At 61.3% G+C, this 24,882-nt stretch overlaps 2 protein-coding genes across 15 annotated transcripts; both read right to left on the bottom strand.

Moving 5' to 3' along the window:
- Positions 1-1,015: 1,015 nt before the first annotated feature.
- USP19 (ubiquitin specific peptidase 19) lies at positions 1,016-12,435 on the bottom strand. Of its 13 annotated transcripts, none has more exons than XM_043885807.1 (27): positions 12,244-12,433; positions 10,451-10,710; positions 10,145-10,183; positions 9,833-9,961; positions 9,613-9,746; positions 9,230-9,532; positions 8,894-9,110; positions 8,607-8,763; positions 8,443-8,514; positions 8,226-8,341; positions 7,903-8,123; positions 7,624-7,819; positions 7,414-7,547; positions 7,146-7,304; positions 6,952-7,062; positions 6,389-6,499; positions 6,204-6,305; positions 5,354-5,494; positions 5,138-5,256; positions 4,803-4,940; positions 4,394-4,707; positions 4,184-4,294; positions 3,876-4,092; positions 3,645-3,797; positions 3,392-3,552; positions 3,133-3,311; positions 1,016-1,505 (listed from the first exon to the last, which is right to left on the bottom strand). In XM_043885807.1, the coding sequence occupies exons 2-27, from the start codon at positions 10,572-10,574 to the stop codon at positions 1,389-1,391; spliced, it is 3,975 nt and encodes a 1,324-aa protein (XP_043741742.1). In that variant the 5' UTR covers positions 10,575-10,710; positions 12,244-12,433; the 3' UTR covers positions 1,016-1,388. The 13 variants fall into 13 exon arrangements, with proteins under 13 accessions (XP_043741742.1, XP_043741735.1, XP_043741736.1 ...); XM_043885805.1 differs by lacking the exon at positions 1,016-1,505 and adding an exon at positions 1,650-2,154 and having other exon boundaries at positions 8,888-9,110; positions 12,244-12,435; XM_043885800.1 differs by lacking the exon at positions 12,244-12,433 and having other exon boundaries at positions 8,888-9,110; positions 10,451-10,707.
- A 175-nt stretch (positions 12,436-12,610) lies between these two features.
- On the bottom strand, positions 12,611-24,854 carry LOC122682730 (laminin subunit beta-2). Of its 2 annotated transcripts, XM_043885791.1 has the most exons (33): positions 24,749-24,854; positions 24,570-24,658; positions 24,276-24,448; positions 24,059-24,194; positions 23,898-23,971; positions 23,312-23,500; positions 23,151-23,214; positions 22,712-22,914; positions 22,502-22,622; positions 21,639-21,827; positions 21,254-21,433; positions 21,020-21,132; positions 20,691-20,770; positions 20,469-20,601; positions 20,125-20,283; positions 19,918-20,045; positions 17,796-17,928; positions 17,425-17,617; positions 17,203-17,346; positions 16,749-16,980; positions 16,502-16,665; positions 16,197-16,421; positions 15,889-16,106; positions 15,691-15,787; positions 15,225-15,597; positions 14,958-15,142; positions 14,643-14,884; positions 14,217-14,565; positions 13,691-13,898; positions 13,449-13,590; positions 13,190-13,366; positions 12,939-13,098; positions 12,611-12,859 (listed from the first exon to the last, which is right to left on the bottom strand). In XM_043885791.1, the coding sequence occupies exons 2-33, from the start codon at positions 24,655-24,657 to the stop codon at positions 12,723-12,725; spliced, it is 5,409 nt and encodes a 1,802-aa protein (XP_043741726.1). In that variant the 5' UTR covers position 24,658; positions 24,749-24,854; the 3' UTR covers positions 12,611-12,722. The 2 variants fall into 2 exon arrangements, with proteins under 2 accessions (XP_043741726.1, XP_043741727.1); XM_043885792.1 differs by lacking the exon at positions 24,749-24,854 and having other exon boundaries at positions 24,570-24,736.
- Between the last annotated feature and the right edge of the window lie 28 nt (positions 24,855-24,882).

Raw genomic sequence — 24,882 nt, 5'->3', positions numbered from 1 at the left:
CAACTCTGGTCACAGAGTTAGCTTTCTCCAGGAGCTCCTGCTCACTACCACCGCTAACTCCAGCCAAGGCTGAAGGGTACTAGCAGGGCCCACATGCTGAGCTTATCATAAGACTGACCCCTCAGGCTTGGGGGCAGGGATGGACCACCGCGGATGCAGGGCCCTGCCCCACCCTTCCCGGCCTTACACTCTTTCTGGCTTGCTTGAACACCTGCCTCCCCATCCCCCTCCAGCTGGAGATACCCACTCCTAACCCTGCACTGTTGGAGACGAAGTCTCATGAGATTTGCCATTGCCTTGCAGCATGTGTGCACAAAGGCAAGTGTGCTGGGACAAGCCTGCTGACCCACTGTGGGCAAACAGCCTGGGATACCTGCCAGAAGCCAAAGTCTCAGGGAATCAAGGGAGGAAATGGCCTGGCAGGGGCCTGCACCCTCCCTCCCACAGGAAACCAGCTAAGAGTCACTCTGGTCCTCTCTGCCTGTCCTTGTGGAGCAGGGTCTCCTTCCCCACAAGCCAGTTTTTTTCCTGCTCTATTCTCCCAAGGGATCCAGATGTTTTGCAAACTACAGCAAAGAAAGACCTGAGAAAAGGAGGGACTTCTCCTCCGCCCACATGTCCTTCCTGTTCCCCAACAAATCCTTCCTGACCTGCTATCTGGTTGTCAGCCCCAGTGCCTACACCTTTTACCTCATGCTGTCAGCTTCTGGAGTTTCATGGGGTACAGTCCACCGCTTGGGTCTGAGGTACTGATGTTGCCAACCATAGCTGCCTCCAGGCAGGACTCAGAATCAGTGGAATTAAAGGGCAGAAGTCAGGCCCCAAACATCTGCTGGCACTGGGGCTTGGCTTTATGACCCAAAGGGCCTGAACTGGAACCTCATCATCTCCTCAGACCAGAGCACTTTACAGGATCTTTGACACACACTCACTTGCGCACACACACACTCACACACACTCACTTGCGCACGTACACACACACACACACACACACACACACACACCAGTGACTAAGTCTGCTTATTTGTCATTTATTTTTAAAATATATTTAAACAGCAGCAATCACTTCCAAAATGCAAAAAAAAATTACAGTTTTTTAGAATAAAATTATAACGTTTATAATGCGAGTCAGAAAGAACCGAAGGTACAACTGAGAATCAAATCACGCAGCACTGGGGGTGGCTGGAGAAGCCAAGGCCCACTGGTTGGGGTGGGGGGGTCAAGGTGACAAGAGGTCCCAACCTGTGAGGCTTCCACCCTCAAATCCTCCCCCCCAACTCCCCACTGACAAAGCCAGTGTTCTCTAGGTTAGAGAAGGAGAAGCGGCAAAGCGCTGGCCCTCTGTGGGGGATCCCACAAACCCAGTCCCCCCACCAGCCAGGGACCTGCTAATCGACCTCCTCCATGTTGCTGTAGGTGGGGGCTGGGCGGTCCACAGGGGGGGCGAAGCGTTCAGGGGCTGTCCGCGTGGGGGCCACCTCGGGGGCCTGGCCAGGGCCTAGTCCCTGCAACAGAATATGAGGACAGGGGTTGGGGGCTGCCCAGTATGCCGCCTGGCATCCCAGGGGTGCTGGCTTGGAGCCCTGGCACCCAGGGGAGGGCCCCAAGGCAGGCGCAGACAGCAGCGGCGTTGAGACAGAGAGACGAGATCGGGCCTGAACAGTCTCGCTTTATTAACACTTTAAATACAAGAAGCTGCTTGGGTAGGGCTAAGCCCCAGGTCAAGGGTAGGAGCAGCAGGACAAACGGACAGACAGCTGGACAGGATACCCACCCTGGATGCTCTGCCCCTGCAAGAGCCACAGTCCCCACCCTGTCCCCTCAGGGGCACCCACTGAGCCCCGAGTCGGTCCCCACCACAGAGGCAGGCGTGGCCTGGCAGGGAGGGCAGGTGGACCAGCTCACAGCAGCTGCCTGCCGGTGAGCTCATCTCCAGGGGCTCTGGGATACCAGAGGATAGAACACGTTGAGCACAAGGGCCACCAAAGCTGCCACGGTGCCCAGAACAAAGTATCGGAGACAGCCCTCGTCTGGTGTGGTAGGGCCACGTGGCGGGGGGCCCACCCAGTCTTGGGGCCCCCAGGGACCCAGAGGCGCAGGCCCCTCGGGTACCGGCTCCTCCTCGGCCTCCAGCTCCTGCCAAATCCGGGAAGCCTACGGTGTGCGGAAACGGCCATCAGCACCCAGGGCAGGGGGGAGGGGGAAGGGAGACCCAGTGTCCCTAAGACCCCTGGCCACAACAGTCCCACCCAAGGTAACTGGCGCTAACCCCCTACATCCCAGGTCAGGCGGCAGAGAGGGCAAGCAGGAGCCAAGTGGGTCACTCGCCAGGTTGTTGAGACTGAGAGCGCCACGACAGGAGAACCCAGACAGCACTGTGGCCTCAGGACACTCCCCAGTGGACATGCAGCTTCCCCGCTGGGGTGCAGTTAGGGTTGGGGGTTAGCCGGTCAGTTTTTTAGCCCAGGCTCCCCACAGAGGTGACTGGTTCACGGAGGACATAACTGCCAACCCCAGAGTCATGTCCTGGCTCCCTCCCACCCACGTGCAGATCTGATCATGGTCTCAGAGTCTGAGCCTAAAGGGCTCAAGGGAAAGGAGCGCCAGGAGGAGACTAGTCCAGAGAAGAGTTGGGCTGTGCCCACCAACCAGGCCTGGGACCCACATCAGCAAGAGAGACAGAAGATTCTGAAGGCCCAGCGGGAACAGATGCCCACCGCAGAGAGGGGGACGGCCACACAAGGCTATGGCCTGCTGGCGCAGCCCTGGCCTGAGTGCACCTCAGAACTCGGGGAACAGTCTTAAGGGAGGGTCTGTGGGTCAGCGTGTGGAGAGCGGCAGAGGGAAAGCTAGGCGTGTCAGGAACAGTCCGTTCACAGCCCGGTGAAGTTTGCAGCAGCTCCTGGCCTGTATTTGATGCACATGCCAGTGGCCACGTGTTGGCGTGTATGTACCTCTGTAAGTGTCCCTACAGCCTGTAATGGCTCTGGCTAAGGCTGCAATGTAAGGGAACCCCATCTGTGGCTTAAAAAGCCCAAGGCTTCAGGGGCTGGAGGAGAGGAAGCTGTGCTCCACACCCCCCACATCTGAGAGCTGGGCCCCCCTCGCCTGCGGAGCCTGCCCGTGCCTCACCTGGCTGGCAGCGGACTCAGCTGCAGGGCCCAGCTCAGGGTGGTGCTCAGAGTGCCCTGCCCGGGGGGGCCTCTCCACGGGAGAGTTCCGCCGGCGGTAGAAGAGGACATAGGCGTAACGCGTCACCACCTGACTCTCATCTACCGTTGTCACCGTGCTGTCGTCGAACAGGCGCCAGCCTACGGCGAGGTGGGAAGAGTGTGAACAGGGCCCGCGCCACCGCCCCTCCCGTCCATCCTGTCGGTGCGTGTGCCCTCACCCACGTCGCTGCGCTGGCTGCTGCGGTCATTGGGCAGGCGCGCACAGGCGGTGTAGTGGCCGCCGATCATGCCCCCGTAGTGGTTGATGACGGCGTACAGGTCGTAGCTGGGCAGCTGCTCCTCTTTCTGACCGATACAGAACTTGCCCAGGTCCAAGTTCCTGTGGGGCCGGCCCGAGAGCGGTCAGCAGGTGCCCCACCCCGCCGCTACCACCACCAGCCCTGACTGCGGGCAGCAGGGCCCGCCGCTCACCGGACGGGGAACTCCACCAGGTCGTTGATCTTGTCACGCCAGATGAAGCTGCGGAAGGAGAAGCGCTTGAGCTGCACGATGAGCACGTTGGGCAGGCGCCACAGCAGCAGCTGCTTGGAGGCCTCGCGGTGCTGTTTGCACTGGGGGCAGTACCTGAGAGGGGATGCGGCACCGTCAGGGCGGCGGAGCGCCCGGCGCCCCGCCCCTACCTGCCAGGCACCCTGCCCTCACCAAGCCTCCTCAGGTGCCAACACCTCCGGCCGTGTGAAGAGGTTGAGGCACTGGTCCAGCGTGAAGTGGCCAGCGCGGGCAGCTTCGCCCGCAGACCCAGGGTCCTCAGCGCACTCCAGTTCCTTGGAGGCCACCAACACGAACTCCTGCAGGCGCTCGTTGTTGCGCCAGACCAGGGCCAGGCTGCAGTCATCCCCCAGCTCCAGTGGGACGTCTCCTGGAAACGGGCAGGGAGGGGAGTCACGCCACTGTGGAGAGCCACCGGCCCAACCCACGCCAGGGCTCCCGCGCCTGACGGCCTCAGACACCTTTGTCCTCTAGCCGCTGCTCTCGGTTGGATGCGTCAATTCTGTAGATGAAGAACTGGGGAGTGTGGGCGCTCAGGGCTTCACTTGGGTGTTGGTACCCGGGCACGGCAGCTGAGAAAGGACACGATAATCGGAGCTCTCCTGTCTACGATGGCCTGACCCAGCTCTCCTCCACCTTCCCTACCCCAGAGCCTTTCAGCAGACTTTTACCTTCAGGCCGGGACACCCTCTCACCAACAGTCAAGGCGCCAACTTCAATGGGCCCACTGGCCACCATCTCAGAAGAAATGCCGCTGGTGCTGGGCACAGGGCCCCGATCAGGGGATGCCCATGCCCGGGAGGCCCCAGTGTCCCCCTCAGCCACAGGGGTCACCAACTGGAGCTCTGGTGGCTGAATGGGATCCCTGTCACTGTCCCCAGCCTCCAGGGAGCTAGTGGAGAGTAGCGTGGTGCAGCCAGGGCCCTGGGACTCCAAGGCCATGCGGCCGGGCTGGAAGGGCGGCTGGAACACACTCACAGAGTACCTGGCGACGGGCCGCAAAAGCCAGTAAGAATCCAGACCAGTACGGCCGGCGCCTCTGCCTTCCACCCCACCTGAACCCAGCCCCTGGGCACTTACCGGGCATAGCCCTCTAGCAGCTGAGCGAGACGGGCGTAAGTGAGGCGTGAGGCGGGGACACTGACCAGGAAAGGGTAGCCGATGTTCTCGGGGCGGCAGAGGCCCTTGTGATCAGGCCAGTGGGTTTTCTGACAGAGCCTGGAAGGAAAGTGGAGGGAAGGAGGGGGCTTCAGCCCCACCTCTGCACCAGGGCCAGCCCAGCTTCCCAGGGGTCTGGGAGAGTGGTGGCAGATGGGGGCAGATAGAGGACTTAAGACACCCAGGCTTTATGTGGACAAGAGGGAGGGTGGTAGGTGGAAGCAGGAGCAGGGACGGGGCAACGCGGGAGTCCTCACTGGTTGCAGTAGCCCACGCGGTAACATCGGGTACAGCGCTTCAGCTTCTCGTCCTCTGACTGCTGCTTCCGCTGGCAGGCTGCACACTTGGAGATGGGGATGCTGGGCACCTGGGGGCGCTAGGGTGGGTGGCCTGGCTCAGCAAGGGCAGGAGGCGCAGGAAGGCCGTCCCCGCCCCCACCAGGACTCTGGGGCAGCAGGGTGGCCCCTACTCACCTGCTGTACCTCTAGCACCACCACCCGCTCCTTGGCTAACTCTGGGGACAGCAACTCGAAGCAGAGGAGTGTGTCGGACGGGGACACGGTGTCCAGTGAGTGGGAGGGCAGAAACACACGGTGGAAGCGATTCTTAATCACCTGGGGACAGAGAACACACAGATCCGATGGGAGGACGAGTGCTTCCCCTAGCCCTGCTCCAAACCACAAGATCTGGCCTTGATCTTGGGTCTGTGAGAACAGGTCAGGGGTAAGAAATATGTGCCTCCACTGGCAGCAGCCTCAGTGCCCAATGGAGTAAGGAGCCTGGTACGCAGAGAGAATGAAAGATCAGGATTGGGACAGGTATGAACTGTACCAGCTCTCCACACCAAGGGCCTCAACCTTGCTCTCACCCAGTGGGCCCCATGGAGACTGCAACGTGGTTCCTCTGGAGGGGCCACCTTCCAAGAGGCGTGCCCCTACCTCCACCCCGCTAAGGAACAGGAGACTGCCAGGCAGCAGCACACAGATCGGGGAAAACAGGAGGGAGAAGCACAACGGAGAAGAACCAGAGCTGGTGGATGGCTACTCCTGTGGCCCGAGCTCTTCATCTGAAGAAGAGCAGCTGGGGGCCAACACCAAGCAGGGGAGTAGATTCAGATGATGGCGGGGAACTGAGGGCACCTCGGGTGCATCGCCCAAGTGCCTGGTTTCAACCACGCCTCATCCCGCAGCACCTCGCCTGTCTGTGCAGTCACATGCACGTCTGCGCGGACACATACAGATGCTAACAACTGCACACACGTATCTGCATGCTGTGAACAGACACACGTCCCTATGCATAAGGGGCAGGGAAGGACAGACACACCTCAGCCAGACGCAGGTTCTCAGGTTTCACGTGGACACTCTGAGACAGGGAGTCCAACACTTCGCTTGCACTGGAGTTCTCCTTGCTGACGCTCACCAGAAACTGTGGTGACAAGAGGAGCGAGTCCATGGGGGAGGGAGGCCAGGGTCTCAGCCGTAGCCTGGAAGTACGGGCCAAGTTCTCACCTTGATGGGCTTGCTGTGGGGCTCCCGGGCGAAATAGAAGACAGGGAGAACCTTTTGCTTCTGGGGCAAGGGCACCGGCAGGTACAGGAACGGGTCAAAAGTGATGGAGACCTGCAAAGGCACAGGTGCCACTGGAGGGAGTGGGGAGCAGGCTGCTCGTGCCCAGAGCGCCCGACCCAGGCCTGCGGACGGCTCTCAGGCCTCACCACCCAGCCTCAGGCTAAGAATGCTGGATGGACCAGGAGGACTGGCAGGAGAGAAGAATCCCTGTTTCTGACACTGGAGGCCCTGCTCGGCCAGGCCCCTCACTCGCACCCCATGTGCCTTTCCAATTTTTCCCATACCCCACTCCATCTCAGGTCACCCAAAGAGCGCTTTCCCCTCCATCAGGAAGCCCTCACAGCCTGACCTCTGCAGCCTACACAGGGCCTCAGGCCTCCCCTGAGCTTCTTTGCCCAAATTGTGCCCTGCAGCACCTAAAGGTACCTGTGCCTGAGCCCATTCCGATTAGGCTAACCAGGACAAACTAGGGGGTGCTTTTCTCCCTAGGGAGCCCATCACACCTTTGCACACACGGGGCACACCAGCTTCGATTTGTACTGGCCCTGAAACAGGTCCACGATGAAAGAGTCATTCCTCATCTTGTGCCGCTGCCAGGCTTCCTCAGCCACCACCTGCGGAGCAGAGTGGTGAGGGCCGAGGAGACCAAGGGGCTGGGACGGGCGGGACACAGGCGCGCCTCTGCCCCAACTCTGACCTCATCAGGCCGCCCATCTGAGTCCACGGTCTCCGTGTAGGGCTTATTCTGAATGCGGTTCAAGTCCTCGTGCAGCCCATCTAGCAGGAAAGCCATGAACTCCTGGGCATCATGCTGGGCATAGCCTGTGAACTGGCTGGCCTTGCTCGCCACGATGGCCTGGACACAGGGGCAAGGTGTGAGCCTGGAGCCCCAGCACCCACTGTGCTCCTGGCTGGCTGGCCCTCCCCGCCCTCTCCAGCCAAGGGGAAGAGTAGCCACACATCACCTTCAACTTGGAGGGCTGGAAGGCATGGTGGGTGCCCTTCCACAGCGCCCGGAGCAGCACAGCAAAGCCAATGGCTAGACGTCCACCAGTCCCCAGGGGGTTGTTGTAGTTGATCTCGGCCTCGAAGGAGCGGTCTAGGGACAGCAGCCCAGCAGAGGTGTGAGCGGGGGCAAGTGTCCCCCGTCCCTGGGCTCCAGGAGCAGCTCTCACCATGGAAGAAGTCCCGCAGCTCCCGCGTGTTGGACAGAGACTGAATGACGCTGTTCATGAAGCAGGTGTTGCCTAGGTTGACGAGGCCAGTGAAGCCGGGCAGACACACCTTCTTCTCTTCCTCCTCCTCTTCCTCCACACTGTCTCCACTCACCGGGCTGTGGGGCATTGGAGGCACCATACATGTGGGCTTGGGCTGTGGGAGCAAGAGAAGCATGAGAGAGCAGCCCTAAGCTCTCCAGCCTTCAGCCCTGGCCCTCTGCACCCCGAGATTCTCACCGACGCCAGGTGTGGCTCTGACTTTGGGGCTACATGCTCCATGGGGGTGCGGGCAGCCACCCCATCAAGGCCTGTGTCCTCAGATCGAGCCTTGGGTTTCTCCTTCTCCACAGCCCGGGCTTCCTCCTGGCCCGTCAAGGGATGGGGTGTACCTCCCGGTGGGGCTGAATCCAGGGGGGATGGACCTGTCGGCACGGCGACCTTTGCACCACCCACTGCACCTTAAAAAGGGGGAATGGGGGGGCTGGTGGTTAGCAGCATGTGGCAGAGGATGGGGGTCCGGGTCCCAAGGACCGGGCAATGAAGGGAGCTCGTGGGCAGACCTCGTGTAGCTGGGGCCTCCAGGCCCCCCCAGCGCTGGCTCTGCCGCTTGCGGAGGCAGATGTCAATGCGAGAGGCCGTGAAGCAAAAGTTGCACTGCTCGGGCTCGATCAGGTTCCTGCAGGGGAAGGCTGCACTCAGGAACTCCAGTGGAAGGGCTGTGGGGCCAGATGGCCCAGGGACAAGGCGTGCAGGGCGGTGGGACAGGGCACCACCCACCTGAGCTTCACCTGCCAACGGAAGATGGTATGGGGCCCACAGCCCGGGTGCAGTCTCAGGAAGTTTCCATCCCTGCAGGGGCGGGGCAGGGCAGGAGAAAGAACGTGAGACACACTGCCCTGCCTGAAGCACACTGTCTGCCCCGGTTCTGCCCGTCCACCCACCTGGTCTGGAAGATAAGCGTGAAGTCCTGCTCGCGGAAGAGCACTCGAGAGCTGTCCCTGCGGATTTCCTTCACGTACACGTGCACCACCACTGAGTCCGGCCCCTTCTCATACGAGTCATTCTTGACAAATGCCAGGTTCACCATGGACTCGGGCTCTACATTGAGACCACAGCTCAGTGCCACCCAGGACAGGTTCCAGCCTGTTCCTCTTCTACTTCCTCCCCACCCACACCCACCCACCTTGCAGCTCGAGCTCGGCCTGCCCAACCCCAGCCCCACCTTTACCATCCACCAAGGCTGCAGCATCTGCGGCCACTGCCATCTCCTCCTTGGAACGATAGTCCTTCTCAGGGTCTCTGCTCCGGGCCATGGTAGGGGACACTGGGTCGCTCCTGGGGACTCCTGCCTTCTTTCCTGTCAAAAGTGCTAGATTCTCCTCTGAGCCCAGGAGGCAGGTCTGGGGGGTCAGTGGTGGTACACGGAGCTGTTCCTCAGCCTCAGCCTATTCGTGGCAAGATCGTGGGCAGGATCAGCCTTGGGTCTGGCCGGCAGCTCCCTCTCCACTGGAGTCTACACCCTCCCCCTCACCTCCCAACCCCCAAGCAGGCACCCCACTCTCACCTGGGTGGCCGGCTCAGCCAGGAATGGGGGGGCATCACCCCGAGGCCCAGGGCCATCTCTGGCCCCTTCCCCCTCTGGCCCTCTGCGGAGATGCACGGCCCTCTTGGCGCTGGGCCCTGCCTGGGCCCCAGGACCAGCCCCAGCGCCTACCTCACCACGGCCCTGGGCCCGCTTCTGGTTGCGGGCCTCCTGCTTAGCCCGCCGTGGCTCAGGGCCTGGCTCCAGGGCAATGGGAGATGGCTCCTGCCCATTCTCCTGGCACCGCAGCCCTGGCACCAACTCCTGGGTCCCTAGAGGTTTCTTCTGCCAGAGATACAGCAGTCAGGCTCTGTCAACTACACTGGGGATCCCTGCTTCTCCCCTCCCACCGCTCTGGAACTTACCAGCAGAGAGGGCCATGTAAGCAGAGGCACCTTCTTGGGCAGTGACAGCTGCAGGACGCCACCTTTGCGAGCCTGCACTTTGGTGCAAGAACTCTCTATCTCAGCGTAGAAAACACCACCCCACTGCCGACCATCTGGAAACAGAGTGACAGGAGTCAGCTGGGGCAGGGGATATCAAGAGGCTCACATACACTGCTGGCCTCGGAGCAGAGGGACGTACCTGGGAGCCGCAGCACACAGTCTGTGTCTGTGAAAGCAGCATCAACTTCCTCCAGCCGCACGGGACCTGTTCCCACACGGAGCTTGACAATCACCTCATCAGCACTTTGCCTCCAATCGAGCCCTAAGTCTTTACAGGGAGTGACGAAAAGATTGTGAGTGTCTCCGTGAGCTTCTGTTGAGGATCAGCAGGTACCAGACACCCAGCCCTAATGGAATTGCTTTAGATAAGAGCTATACCCCCATGGTGCCCACCACCCCTCTCCCACCAACCAAAGCACTCTAGCATCCAAAAGGCCTATTCATTACTCACCCTCTTTGGTCTGCTCCTCCCGAGGAGTGAATGCTGACCCTGACAACAAAGGAAAGAATAGGGAAACGAAGATGGACAGGCAGCCTCTGAGCCTCGAACACCCCACCAAACACCATGCTGAAGACTTCAGTCAAGTACTACAAACTTCAAAGCTGATGCTGTACCCAGCCTGCCACCGGTCCATCTCTCAGCATCAGACGAGAATGGGAGGAAGAAGAAAAAAGTCGTTTCCCAACCCCCCACGTGTACACTCAATAGGAAGGGAGGAGGAAAAGGCCACAAGGGTCCCAGGAATGCCACTCCCACCTCTCCTAGGATCGCCATCCTTGCTCTCCTGGTTTGCTCGATCCTTCTGCTTTTTCTTACTGGTGGCCTCCTCCAGTCCTGGGGGCCCTCTCCTTGGGCCTGTGGCGCTGGCCCCACCAGACATCTTGAGCCGCTTGGTCGACAGCCAGAGCGCCCCAGGGTCGGCAACGGCGTCTGGGTCAGGGCTACGGCGCTTTCTTCCTGGCCCAGCTATCTTGGCAACTCTTTGTGGACAAATTCTCCAGCAAGGAACAGACAGCCTAACAAGAAGGTGACCAGTAATCACTACCAAGGGCCGGAGTTTGCTCCCTGGTTACACCCAGGGCTCGGCAACCTAGGACACGTCTAACCCTACAGAGCAGTGTCTCTCCAATACCTGAGGCAGCCCTGGCTACTCTCAGACGGTTCCTAAGGGGGAATAAATAACGCACGTAGGAGCAACCACTTCTAGCTGAGCCTCCTAGATGCTGCCGTACAGACCCACAGAGAGAAGCCCCACTGAGGAGGAGCCAGGTCAGGGCAGCTATGGCCCGGGACCAGGCTCCTTCATCAATCTGGAGATGAGCCATGGCTCCAGCCCACAGGGCTGGCACTCTGAGCAGGGTGCTCACTTTTCCTTCACTCTCACTGGCTGCTTAGTCACCACCCGAGAAGTAGGAGGTGGAGGAGGAAGCCAGGAAAGGAGGAGACAGACAATTAAACAGCAGGAGGACCAGGCATTTTAGCTGAAAACAGGCCCAGCCCAGGTGCTACCACTGCCCAGGCACGGTCTTCAGGTTAAGGTGCCCCACCTGCCACATGACAGCTTCCACCATTCCCTGAACCTGGTTCAATGCACTGGTTGGTTTTTGTTTTCTTTTTTCCCTACGTCTGAAGAGATTCCTCTCTCCAGCTGCTGTCCTATGCAGAGAGGGGCTTGCAAAAGCTAAGATGAAAAGGGTATTCAGATGTCACACTTCCCTTTCAGCAATATCCCCACCTCAAGGCACCCTGAGATGGAAACTGAAACAGACATTATTCCATTCCTTCCCAGGTCCGCCCCCTCATCAGCTCTGAGCTAGAGACTTTCTACCCAGTTTCCCACAGACCCGCAAGGGGATTCTGGGCTATTTCTCCACCCAAAATAAAGTTCTCAATACTAAGATAAGGGTGGGGATGAGGGTGGGGATGAAGGAGGCGTGTATCCAGGATCCCTGGCAGCCCACAGCACGGCCTGAGACAGTGGCAGGACAGATAGTGACCAGTCTGTGTTCCCCAGTGTGAGTGGGGGGGCGGGGGAATGTCGGGGGCGGGAAGAGATTCTTCTACGGGTCAGATGTGGGACTGGTGGGCTGGATCTCCAATGACGACAGATCCAGAGTCGAGGGATGAACATCCTCCGCCTCTTTGCTCCCAGGCCCCAGCTGAAGGTCGCGTCCCTCCCGTATCCTCTTGGGACGTTGAGGAGGGAAAGGGGCTGCCTAGAGACCCAAGGTGGCCTAATCCGGCCGCGCCGGGTTACTGACCACAGACCAGTGCCCCAGCCGGGCTGCGACCCAGTTCCAGCCTCCGAACCCCAGGCCCACCACCACCTCCTCCAGGAAGCCGCCCTCACTCGCCGCCAACCCTCTCGGAGACCGCCGGCCGGCCACAGGCTGAGTGTAACGGCCCCGCCTGCAGCAGCGGGCCCGGCAGGCCGCCGGACTCGAGGGGTGGAGACTGGACGGCCCGTGACCTTGAACAGGCCGCCCCGGGCCCGCGTTGCGGCCTCCCCGCTCCGGCGCGACAGGCGAGCAGCGGCCAGCCCCACTCACCGAGCGAGGCCGCCGCCGCCGCCGCCAGCCCTCTTCGGGCCTTGGCAACCCGCTCTCGGTTCCGGTTCCGGCGTCAGGTCGGTTCCGGTTCCGGCGCGCCCCTCCCCTGTCCCGGCGCCGCCGCCGCCACCACCTAAGCTGCTTGTTTTGTTTCGACTTCCAGTTACGGCCGCGGGTGGCTGCACGCAGGGCCGGTGACGCACATCCGGCGGGAGCGGGCATGCGGCGCCGGGCAGCTCCGGAGGCGGGCCTAGCGGAGGGGGCGGGGCTCCGGTGCCTGGGCCTCTCTGGGGCCCGGCGGGTGGCCGCCTCTACAGACTCTTCCCAGAGACCCCGCCCTCCCCAAATCAGAGTCCAGACCACACCCGGGGATTCACACTGGTTTATTGCGGGGGCCTTGTCAGGCTGAGGACTGTTCATGCACAGGCGATCATGTGTGCGGGCTGAGGCTAGGGACCGGGGGACGCCTCGGGCAGGGGTCACTGGCAGGTGTTGTAGATCTGGACCTGCAAGTTGATGGCCTGAAGCACACTGCGCATCCTGGCCTCCAGCCCGTCCAGCTGAGCCGCTTTGCCCTCCAGCGCCCGCTCGTTCTCCTCATAAGTGCCTTCCAGCTCTGGCAGAGATGGGTGTCAGATGAAGGGTCCTTCTTCCAGAGCCCCACCTTTCTGGGGCCCACCCACCCCCATTCTCACCTTGCAACCGCTGCAGCTTGTCTTGAGCGGCCTGCGACAAGCCCCGAGCCTCGTCCCGCAGTTGCTCTGCCCGCGCCTGCGCAGCCAGCACACCCTGGGCCTTGCGCTCAGCCAGGGCCCTCACTGTCTGGTACTGGTCCCCCAGGGGGCCCTGCAGCAGCTGTGGATGTAGAGGCCGGGGGCTGGGTGGTGGCCCAGTGGAGGCCCAGCCTCTAACCCCAGCCCTTCCAGCTGGCTCTGCCTCAACCCACCTGTTCAGCTTCCCGGGCACGATCCTGGGCACTGCCAGCCGTTTCTTCGGCACTGGAGGCTGCCAGGCTATTCCCGGCTCGCTTCAGTTTCAGAGCCTCCAGGAGACCATCCAGTTGCTGAGCCCGCTCACCTGCGGAGCTCAGTGACTGCTCGGCACCTGCCATCCTCTCCTGCACCTGCCGTGGGTGGGCCCAGGATTAAAGGGGTTTATGCAGTGTGCTCCTAACCTGGCCCCACTGGTGTCCAGGGAGGCCACACCTGGTGTAGGGTCTGCTCTGTGTCCTGCGTGTCAACCACTGCCCCCTGGATGGCACCCTGAGCAGCACCCTGTGCCCGCTGGGCCTCCTCCAGTGCCGCCTGGACTGTCTCTGCCTTCTGTTTCTCACCCTCAGCCCGGCTCCTGGGGAAGAGAGGGAGTCAGAGCCTGCCAATATCCGAATCAGGTGTCAAGGAGGGGGCGGCGGGGGGTGGGGGGCGGGGTCCGAGGTTGGGGATCAGACCGTGCCCGCCGCGCGTCGTTCAGGAGCTGCTCTGCCCGGCGCACATCTCCCACAGTGCGCGCCAGGATCGTGTCCACATCTGCCAGGCTCCGGACCCGCTCTGCGATCTCACCCGCCAGCTGCTGGATCTGCTCAGGCGATGCTGGGATGGAGAGTTCTAGCACCCGGGTGGCCACCATCTCAATGCTATCAGGGTCAGCCCCCTCCTCTGTGGGGACACAGGCAAGGGCTTAAGGTCAGAGCATGGGCACAGGGACACAACCTGGGGGTATGGACTCAGAGACCACACATGGGGTATGGATTTGCTAGCAGGCAGACGGATGTAACCACAAGGACAGGACTCTACATGGGACACAGATTTGGGGTCGTGGACTTTGGGATGACATAAAGGCAGGGCTCGGGGTCCACACATCCTGAGTCCCTGCCCATTGGTAATCCTAAACACAGGTACTGTGTGGGCTCTGACTCAAGTATGAACACAGACACAGGGGAAACACCACGGGGCCTGGGCCACAGGGAGGCTCACGGCTGAGGAAGTCCTTCACATTCTGGATAAGTTGCCGCAGTTCCTGGTTGGCCTGCTCCACCTGGCCCCTGGACGCATTAGCCTTGTCCAGGGCTGCCTGGGCCCGCTGCTGGGCCTCGCTTGCCTGTCGACGGGTTTCAGCTACCTGGCTGAGGATGCCACCGCCTTCTGCCAATGCCCGCTGCAGCTCTGCCTGTGTGTGGCGGGCCCGACCCAGCGCCAGGTCCGCCATGGCTGCTGCCCCACTGCAGCTGAGGCCCCCACAGCGGGGCTGCCCCTCCTCGTCCCGGCAGCCGGCACCCCCGCACGGGCTCGTAGCACAGGGCGCGTCTCCTGGGGACCCACACACCTGCCAGGCACAGAACAAGTCAGGGCTGGGGAAAGGAACAGCCACACCCACATGTCCCACCCCACACCGAGCCTTACCAGTTCGTTGATGCCTGTCAGACTCAGGGCGTGGGTACGGGCAGAGAGCTCGCCCAGGGCCCGCTGGTTGGCCACGTGCCTGCGGTTGAAGTCGTCCCTCCGGGCACTCATCAGGGCCTCTGTCCGGTGCCGGGTGTCTGCTGAGCTGCTCACAGGGCTGGGCACCGTCAGGGCCGACGTGTTGGCACGGCGTTCTGCCTCTGCAGACAGGCTGTGGGCCTGGCGGATGCTGTCATAGGCACCTGAGTTGGGCAGAGGTGGGCAGTCAGCTGAAGATCCACCCTGAGCCACCTGCCTCGGGGGTCACCAACTCACCCAGGAAGTTTGAATGCTTGAGCAGGTCCAGATGCTGGTCAAGCTGCCGCAGCGTGAGATTAAGTGCAAGCCCATCTCGCTCTAGACTGCTCAGTGCGTTGTTCGCATTGAAATTGTCATCCTGCACATCTGTAAGCTCAGCCTCCAGCCGGGTCAGGCGCTCCGTGGCCTCCCCAATTTCGCGCCTGTGTGAAGTGATACAGACTTCAGCCCTGGCACGTTGGGCCCCTGCCCCACCCCACCACGCCTCCTCGGGCTCGTCCGCACCGCAGCTCCTCTGTGGCCTCCACGAGCTGCGCAGTGGAGGCGGCGGAGGCGTTTCGGGCGCCCACGATGCCCTGCACAGTGCCCAGCTTCTCCTGCAGGTGCCGGAAGCTGCTCTCAAAGGCACCCAGCACACCCGTCTGCTGCAGTTCCTGGGTCCACTGCTCCAGGCGCCGTGTGCGGGCCGCCAGATCCTGCACCACGCGGTCCCAGTCCCCAAAGCACGCGTGGCAGGGATGGCAGGCGGGAAAGACTCCCGAGAAGCCACGGGCACACTGGTCGCAGCGCACGCCAGACACGCCAGGGCGGCAGCTGCAGTGGCCCGTGGAACGGTGACACTGAGGTGTATCTATCCCACGAGGGTCACAGTCACAGGCTGCGGGCAGAGGACAGACCACAGAGTTAGGGTGCCAGTGGAGCATCCTGGGAAGCACCCCCCCATCTACTCTGGCCCCTCTAGCCCCCTCACCACGGCACTGCAACCCAGGGTCTCCCCAGTGGAGCTCCTGGCACTCAGAACAGGTCCGCCCGCCGAAACCAGCACGGCAGTGGCACTGGCCTGTGAACTAGAGTGAGAACAGGCAGAGGTCAATCAGGGGCAGAGCTCTAGAGGCAGGAGGCAGGCAGCTGGCCCCGCCCACCCAGGGATCCACAGGAAGTGCCCTACCTCATTGCAGGTGGGGCCTCTGGCTCGGCTTGGGTGGCAGGCACAGGGCTGGCAGCCACGGCCACTGGTGAGGTTCCAGAAGTTGGGGGCACAGCGGTCACAGCTCAGGCCCTGGACGTTGGGGAGGCATGGGCACTGCCCACTGCTTGGGTCACAGTGGCAGCGGTCAGTGGACGGGCACTGCCGGGGATCTGTGCCCAGCAGGTTGCAGGTACAGCCTGTACCAGCCGAGATGGGGACACCAGTCAAGGGGCACGCACCAGTCAAGGGGAGCCCTGCCCAGCAGTCCCCCCCATCCCCACACTCACGGTGACAGCTCTGCCGGGCAGCCTGCCCATGGAAGCCAGGCTTGCAGTGGGCACAGCGCGGCCCCTCCGTGTGGTGTAAGCAGCGCAGGCATTGCCCCGAGCGGGGGTCACAGGCATCCGGGTCCGTGGGGTCAATGTTCCCACTGCACTCACATGGTTGGCACCCGCCGCCTGGCCTTGATGGGTCCCCAAAGTGCCCGGGGGCACAAGCTTCGCATCGCAGCCCTGCCCACGGTTGGGGGGAAGGCGTGAGTGCTCAGCCCAGCTGCTCCACCCTGGTCCCACGCCTGCACCTCCCCACTCACCTGTGTAGCCTGCCCGGCAGTGGCACATGACCTGCTGCGAGTACCCATCCCTGTGACAGGAAGTAGCAAAGTGCCGCCGGCTCCCAGGGCCTTCGGGGCAGGGGCAGGGCCGGCACTGGCCCCCGTAGGGCAGCCGGGGGTCCCCATGGAAGCCAGCAATGCACCTGCAGGCAGGAGAGGGAAACGCTGCATCCTCCCTGAGCGGCGTGCCTACCCACCCGCTCGTCCACGGCTGCTCCAGACTCACCGTTCACAGTGCTCACCCCCGGTGTGGTCCCGGCAGCCCAGGCAAGCGCCAGTGTGGGGGTCGCACTCGTCTGCGTGCCCGTGGCAGACACAGGGCCGGCAGCTCGGGAACCCCCACTGGCCCCGTTGGCAGCGGTCGCAGCGAAGCCCAAATGCACCAGCTCGGCAGGGGCACTGCCCACTGGTGGCGTCACACAGGCCGCTGAGCGCCCCCTCGGGGCTGCACTGGCAGGCTGGGGGCAAGGCGGAGACTGAGCCAGGAAGGGGCTTTGAGGGGAAGCTGGGTGAGGTCAGAGTGGAAAGTCAGGGGATGGAAGAGTAGGTCAAGTGATCAGGGCGGAGCATGTGGGGTCCGAAGCCAGAATGAGAAGAAGGAAGAAGTAGCGCCAGAAAAAGGAGGAAGGACGGTAGTGGGGCGGGGGGCGGACAATCGGAGGGATGAGGCCAGTGAATACCTTGACAACCCGTGGGGCCAAAGCCATAGTAGCCAGGGGCACAGAGGTCACAGCGGCGCCCCACCACTGCGGGCTTGCACCGGCACTGACCGCCATCGGGGTTGCACTCGGAGCTCAGGGAGCCCTGCGGGTCACACTGACAGGCTGCGGGGAGAGGGGACAGGGCAGGTCAGGCTGAGCCCCCACACCTCCGCCCCCCCCAGCCACACCACACACACTCACGCAGGGCTCCGTTGTAGAGCAGCGTGGACAGGCTGATGAGGAGGGGGGCACAGGCCTCGGAGGGAAGGGGCTTGCTGGGCATCAGACCCTCCTCATGGCAGCGGTAGCGTTCAAAGGTGGCCCGGCGCTCCAGAGAGGCCGCGTCACCCCCACTAAACATCTCCAGCACCAGGACACGGGGCAGCAACACCAGCTTGAGAGATGAGCAACAAAGAGTGAGGTTCAGAGCCTGGACCACGTGGGATCACTAAGCTTGGTGCCGCCCCAGACCTGCCTCTTCCATCCCTGGCCCCATCTATCTGGCCACCACTTCAGGACACAACGCACGGGCCCCACCATCTTGGTAGGTATGGAGAGAGGGAGGTGTTCACCGAGTCAATGTGTAGGCTGGGTCCAGAATAGGGGGCCTCAGGCTGGGCACTTCCTCCCGTTCGCACCAGCTTGAGATGTAGCTTGTAGGAGATGCCAGGCTCCAGGCAGACAGGTCTGGGAAACACCATGTGCCTGGGTAGGGGAGGACGGGTATGCGGGTTACCCAGGGTTCCCATATGCATCATCTTAGGCCTCCCCACGCCACACCCAACAACCAAACCACTGGCCAAGAAACAGACTGCGCTGGGCCACAGACAGCTAACAGCCAGGTGGAGAATCTGTACAGAAGATTCCCATTAATATGCCTTCACTGGGATCATCGCCTGTGCTGAAAATACTCCATATAGCCTTGCAACCCCACAGCATTTCCCTGGCACAAATATTCAGTTCAGTTCAGTCACTCAGTTGTGCCCTACTCTTTGCAGCCCCAAGGACTGCAGCATGCCAGGCTTCCCTGTCCATCACCAAGTCCCAGAGCTTGCTCAAACTCATATCCATCGAGTCAGTGATGCGGTCCAACCATCTCGTCCTTGGTCATCCCTTTCTCCTCCCACCTTCAATCTTTCCCAGTGTCAGGGTTTTTTCCAATGAGTTGGCTCTTTGCATCAGGTGGCCAAAGTATTGGACTTTTAGCTTCAGCATCAGTCCTTAATACTTTCCAGTTTTCCCTCCATGTCCTTTTTTCGCTTCCTCCAACCTCCACCTCCAACCTTCAACCATGGCTCCTTTTAACCAAGACTGCATCACCTCCCCCTGCCCCAGATCATTCCCAGCAGCTTCCAAACCCACCCTAGAGTTCTTCTTTGATCCTCCCTGAAAAAATCTTTACTCAAGATTCAAGTCTCCCTCAGTTACTACTCTGTCTTTGTTCTCCAGCCCAACACAGCCCTAAAATGTAACCGTGGTCACTGTGTCCACTGTTTAAGCCGCCCACTCCCAGGGAGTTGTGCCCCAACACCCCGTGCAGTCGGCTTGTCCCAAGGTCACCGGTGACCTCCCTGTAGCCAAACCCAGCGGCTACTTCTCTATTCTTATCTGCTGAGGCGTCCAGCAGCATGCAGTGAGAACAGTACGCCTTCCTTTCTCAGACACTCTTCTCAGTTTCTGGGACCTTGTCCAGACTCCTGACTTCTCTCCATCCCCCAGCTGTTCCCTCTCTACTGGGTTCTAACACTAGAGTACCCCAAAGCTTGGTTCTGCTCCTCCTTCCTTTTTCTGGTCATTTAATTGAGAACCACCGTTTACAGACAAGTCTTACATCTCCAACATGAGCCCTCCCGTAATTCCAGACACACAAGTCCAACTACCCCCTGGCCTTGTCCCCTCATGTCTCAGCATCTCAGAAGTGCTCCCCGCTAGGCCTCCATCTCAGAAAAGAGCCCACGCCATCCAGACGCCCCAACCCCAAACCCTGGAGTCACCCTTCCATCCATATTTTCTCCCTTTCCTACATGTCTAAGCCATCAGCTCTGCCACCAGAACCCTATGGAAACTTCTGCTCCTTGCCACCTCAATTGCTACACCTGTGTCCAGCCTGCTGTCACTTGGCTAACTCAGTAACTTCCAGCAGAGCTCCCAGCTTCCTCCTGGGTCCTTTGGGTCTATCCTCCATTGGGAAACTAGAGGAGTCTTTCTTAAATGTAAAGTTGCCAAAATGTCTATAGTGGGTACAGCCAGGCTCACTATGCTATTCTCTCTACTTCTATGTATTTTTATTTTTACATGATAAAAAGTTTAAAAGAAAGTGATTTTAAAAAAGGATCCCTGAAACAAATACAAACTCCCCAATATAATAAAAACCTTAAATCAGGCCAGTTACATCCCTGCTCAGAGCACTCTGACAGCCCTCCAAGCCCGTATCCTGACACTGAATGGGCTCCCCTTAATTCCTGACTTGGCTTCTGGAACTTGGACCCCTGAAGGAGCAGGCCTGGTTCTCTCTACTTCCTTCCTCTGACCCACACCACGCCCAGCAGCATCGGCAAACAGCACCCAGGAGGAGCAGGTGCTTGAAGGAACAGATGAATAAGCAGTGGGTCTTCCACGTGCCCTGCAGGGAGCTGAGGGCTGACCCACAACCCGCCCCCCCACAGTGGTAGGTGTTCCCACTAGTGTCCTCACCTGGTGCCTGGCCGCAGGGTCCCTGGGATGTGGTCATCTTGGGGCAGCACGTGCCCACACGGGCTGCGGGCAGACACAGGCCCTGGACGCTGCACGGTCAGCTCCATCTCCGCCCACTGCTCTGGCACCTGGGGGGGCATGGGATGATGGAGGAGATGCTCCCGTGTGCAGAGGGTCAGCTCTGGGTCAGGTGTCACAGGGTCTGACCTGGGGTTCCAGGCGCAGCAGCACATCATAGTCCATGGCTCTCGGTATAGAGGTCACCACGAACTCCAGCACCTGGCCTTCCCGCAGCCTAACAAAGCCCGGGCCGGTCCAAGACGGAGTGCCCCCAGGGGTCGGCAGACGCTCCACCACATCGAGCACCTGGGAGGCAATGCAGCCAAGGGAAGGGGGCTCTTCTGCCATAGCCTGTCCCCAGGCCCCAGCTCTCCAGTGGAGGCTCTGCTCAAGGCAGACACCCTCCCTCCACCAGGCGCCACCCATAACCCAGCCTCTCCATCCACAGTGCCAGCCATGCCCTTTAGCCCCCCAACAGTGCCCCCCCTTACCTGCCCCCGGGCTTCCTCAGCCTCCCAAGTTAGGTGGTCGAGGAAGGGCCGGAAGTAACCAGGCTGCACCTGTTCACAGCGTCGCCCCACCATGTGCTGGCGGCAGCGGCACTGACCCGTGGCCTCGCTGCACCTGGGGAACACGTGGTTACTCCAGAGGGATCCGCCGCCCTGCCCGGAATCCTTTCCCCACCCACCCAGGGCCCCTTTTACAGCACTCACTGCGGATCCAAGGCACCACCGATGTCGCAGTCACATGGACGGCAGCCGAGCAGGTCGTGGCTCAGCCCCCAGTGGCCAGGCTGCGGGACAAGAGGTTGCTGAGGACCCGAAACAGACTCCCCTCTCTGCCCAGCAGACAGTCTAATGATGACTCTCAGCCTCTACACGCCTTGGGGAAGTACACTCCCCAGACCACTGGCTCCCACCCTTGGCCTCTCAGCCAGGTTCAGGCCCTAAGCCCTCAGCACCCACCCAGGGGGGCATGGACACCACCCCCAGCCCTGTGCTCTGAGGACAAGCGCAGAACTCCGGCCCCTCTGCAGTCGTACCAGGCAGCGGTTGCAGCCCTGGCCGGTCACCAGACGCTTGCAGAAACAGGCTCCACTGTTGCGGTCACAAGGGGTGCCCCCCGGCACCGTGCCCCGTGGGTCACACTGACATCCTGCAGGGAAGAAGACCCATCAGCACTGTGGGGAGCTGGGGCAGTGCTCGTGTCCGGCTGGGTCAAGGGTAAGAGGTCCAGGGTCAAGGTCAGGACTGGAGTCACGATGGGAAGCACATACGCTGGCAGCCCAGGGGGTTGCTGGCGCTGAGCCCAAAGAAGCCGTCGCGGCACTGCTGGCAGCGAGAGCCCACCACGTGTTCTTTGCAGCGACACTGGCCCGAGACCAGCCCCAGCGCAGGGTCATCGTGGGGATCACAGCGGCCCCCGTCTTGGGAACCCGTGGGGTCACAGTCACAGGCTGGGGGCACAAAGAAGTGCAGGGTTACCCTAGGCCAATGAGCCCAGCACCAGTCAAGTCTCAAGCCCCACCCTAGATTCCCAGTCTGGCTCCACACCCCCCCACCCTCCACCCCAAATCTCCGCAACTTGGCCATAGTCTGGCACATCGTCTGCTCCCAACCCAGGGACAGCCTTCCCGCTCCGGGGTTCAGTTCCCGCCTTACAGCGGCACACAGCAGGGTCGCGCAGGTCCTTGGTCGGGTCCCGGTAGAAGAAGGGCCGACAGAGCTCACACTGGCGCCCGGCTGTGTTGTGCTGACACCCGTCACAGACGCCTCCGCTCACGTTGCCGGATGCCAGGTATATGGCCATGTCGAAGTGACAGCTGTGGGCGTGCCCGTGGCACTCGCACTCTTGGGAGAGGGGAGGGAGGAGAGGGCAAAGGTCACTGGAGGGACCGTGCCCCGAGAGGAAGGGACTTAGGGGCCCCCAGTGCCACCTTAGGTCCCTGCCTCCAGCCAGAATTTGTGGGTGAGGGTTCGGCTTTCTACAGGGCCCCTCATCAGAGCGGACTGTTGAGAAGGGTTGAAGGAGTCCCCAGGGGCATCAAGACCAGGATGAAAAGTGAAAGTCTTAGCTATTCAGTCATTTCCGACTCTTTGCAACCCCATGGACTGTAGCCCACGAGGCTCCCTTGCCCATGGAATTCTCCAGGTAAGAAAACAGCAGTGGGTTGCTATTTCCTTCTCTAAGGGATCTTCCTGACCCAGGGTCAAACCCAGGTCTCCTGCATCGCAGACAGTTTCTTTAACCATCTGAGCCACCAAGGAAGCCCCCTTCACAAATCTTTTTTTTTTTTGGCCACGTCTCACGGCTTGCAGGATCTTAGTTCCTTGACCAGGGATTGAATGCAGGCCCTGGCAATGAAAGCGCTAAGTCCTAACCACCAGGCCACCAGGGAATTCCTTCCAGATACCCTTCAGACGCAATCTAGGTGTTAGGGACTTAACCAACCAGCTCTAGGTTGTACCCAGGGCACAGCCAGGCCACTAAGTTTTGGGGCAGTGGGGGCTGGGGTCTCACTCACTCTTGCAGGCATGACTGTGGCGGTCCTCAGCTGGGTGCCAGGGCAGGTCATGATAGAAATCCTGACACTGCTCACAGTTAAGGCCGCGAGTGTTGTGTTTGCAGACGCAGGCCCCATGAACCTAGTCGGGTGGGCAGACGAGTGGTCAGCACGACCCAGCCGGGCCCGCCCCTGCCCACAGCCCCGCTCCAGCCAGCCGAAGGTCCTCACCATGCCCTCAGCGTGGGCTGGTGCCCCCGGGGCGGGCGCACACTGTGAGGCATGTCCGTAGCAGAAGCAGTTGCCACGCACGACCAGCTCGTAGAGGGCGTAATAGTACTTCTCGCGGATCTCCCGCCTGGGGTCAAGCAGGTTGTCCCCCAGCGTGTGTAGCCGCGTCAGGTTTACCCGTAAGTTGGTGATCTTCAGCAGGTCTAAGCAGAGGGAAGAAGATTGGGAACCCACAGGCCCAGTCAGCTCTTGCTGGCCCACGCCCAACCGGGGGGCTGAAGCTGCCAAGGTCACCTTGGGAGACCTCCTGTTTCTAACTGTATGAGCTAAACTAGACTTGGCACCTGCCCTAGGAAACACCCAAAATAGCTCCCGAGGCCCCAAATAGTCAGCAGCCGGACGCTGGGACTGCGCCAGGCTCAGAGAAGGGAGCACTCACTCTGGATCCGTGGGCTGTAGGGGTCTGGAATGGGGATGGCAGGGTCCAGCACCCGATAGATGACCTGGGAGGGCATGGAGGCATTGCAGACACTGGCCCTGTGTCCAAGGGCGCGCCCACCAGGCCCACTCTCTGCCCCAAGCCCAGAGCCCAGCCCTCACCTCGCCCTCAGTGGATGGCTCAATCTCTGAGTAGCGGGACTCACAGACGACGTCGTCCCAGTGCCGTGGGGGGGCTAGCGGGACTCCAGAGAAGTCTGCCGCACAGTCATAGGAGAAATAGCGGTACACGTGCCAGGTGCGTCCAAAGTCAGCTGAGCGCTCCACCAGCATGGCAGCGGGGCGAAATGTCTGGGTGGGGAGCGCGGCTCATCAGTGGGCACCAAGACCCAAGTCCAGCCCAGGCCTGTCAAGAACCCCGTCCAGCTGGGGCCTGCTGTCAAGCAGCTCATGGAGAGGTAGGGGTGACCAGAGGGAGCCAAGAAAGAATCGGGAAGGAAAGCCACCCCGAGTGGGGAAGTCAGGGGCCCCAGGGAGACAGCGCCTGACCCAGCCTGGGATTGGGGCAGCGTGTACACAGGCCTGGAGGTGGGAGGCATCGGAAGCTGTGGGAGGTGAAAGGGCCTCCCATCTAGCCAGGGCACAGCGTATGAGGACAGAGAGGCTGGGCTGAAGATCTGGGAGTCTGTTCACGGGCACTGGGGAGCCAAGCAAGGTGCTTCAAGCAGGCTCCCAGACATGCGGGCACCTTGAAGGTCATAATGAGGTGCGTGAAATGGAACTCAGCCTCCAAGTCCAGCTGGATGGTGACCGCGGGGACACCTGAGGCAGGAGTCAGAGGTCAGGGCCTTGAGGCTACTTGGTGGGCAGCCCTGGGTAGCTCCCCCCACACCCTACCCGCAGCCTCACCATTCTCTGACTGCCACCAGGCTGCCCGGCGCTGTGGTGCGAAGCTGGTAACTACATTCTGGATGCGATGGCTGTTTGGGTTGTCTCTGGCAGAGAAGGGGCGCCGGGAGTCACACAGGAAGCATTTCTTCTCATCCTGGGTCGGGTCAGGGTCAGGGTCAATGTCTCAGCCACTGCTAGTCCATCCTGACTCGGCCCCCCACCACCCCAGTCCCACCTGCAGGTGACTGACGATGCAGTAGGGCTGGGGGCCGTGCAAACCACAGGTGGACGAGGCCGTCAGTCTGTCAGCGCGGCCCACCAGCAGGTCGCCTGTGGCAGGGTAGCAGCTTCCCCGAGAACAGCTTGGCACATCCGGGGCTGGGGCCTGGGCCAGGCCGGTGACCAGCACTGGGAACAGGGGGTCAGCTGGTTCTGCTACCCTACCCCACCCTCCGCAGCCCCTGACCCAGCTACCCCAAGACCCACCATCACATCCCATCCCCGCCAGGCCTTCACCAGGCCCTCTCACCGCTCAGCAGCAGGCCCAGCTGAAGCTGCCAGGGCCCAGGCTGTCCCGGCAGGTCCCTCCCTCGTCCCCCTGCTGAGACCCACTCCATCCTGAAGAGGAGAGGAAGAGGATGAGGGGGGATGAGTGGTCTGGGGCCCGTGCCCTCCTATCCCCTCCCTTGGGTCCCGTGTTGACTCTGCCTGTGTGGGTCCTTGGCTGATTCCCCACTCGGTCCTCTGTTGGTCCAGCGGTCCCTCCACTAGCTCGGAGTCCAGCGACTTTGAGCAAAGTTGGGAAGTATGGCAGGAGGTAAATCATGGAGCGGATCTCGGGC

The sequence above is a fragment of the Cervus elaphus genome, chromosome 24, assembly GCF_910594005.1.
Source record: "Cervus elaphus chromosome 24, mCerEla1.1, whole genome shotgun sequence".
Lineage (NCBI taxonomy): Eukaryota > Metazoa > Chordata > Mammalia > Artiodactyla > Cervidae > Cervus > Cervus elaphus.
The sequence above is the reverse complement of the archived record's forward strand: the minus strand, read 5'-3'. Positions and strand labels throughout refer to the sequence as shown.

Coding starts and splice junctions, on each gene's coding strand:
- USP19 (XM_043885805.1), bottom strand. CDS start 10,574: ATGTCTGGTGGGGCCAGCGCCACAGGCCCAAGGAGAGGGCCCCCAGGA. Junction 5,495..6,203: donor AGAACCTGCGTCTGGCTGAG/GTGTGTCTGTCC, acceptor CTCTGTCCCCAG/GTGATTAAGAATCGCTTCCA. Junction 4,708..4,802: donor CTGCTAGAGGGCTATGCCCG/GTAAGTGCCCAG, acceptor GCCCGTCGCCAG/GTACTCTGTGAGTGTGTTCC.
- LOC122682730 (XM_043885791.1), bottom strand. CDS start 24,657: ATGGAGTGGGTCTCAGCAGGGGGACGAGGGAGGGACCTGCCGGGACAG. Junction 16,666..16,748: donor GGGGGTGAGCACTGTGAACG/GTGAGTCTGGAG, acceptor TCCTGCCTGCAG/GTGCATTGCTGGCTTCCATG. Junction 13,591..13,690: donor AACGACGCGCGGCGGGCACG/GTCTGATCCCCA, acceptor TCTCTTCCCCAG/GAGCCGGGCTGAGGGTGAGA.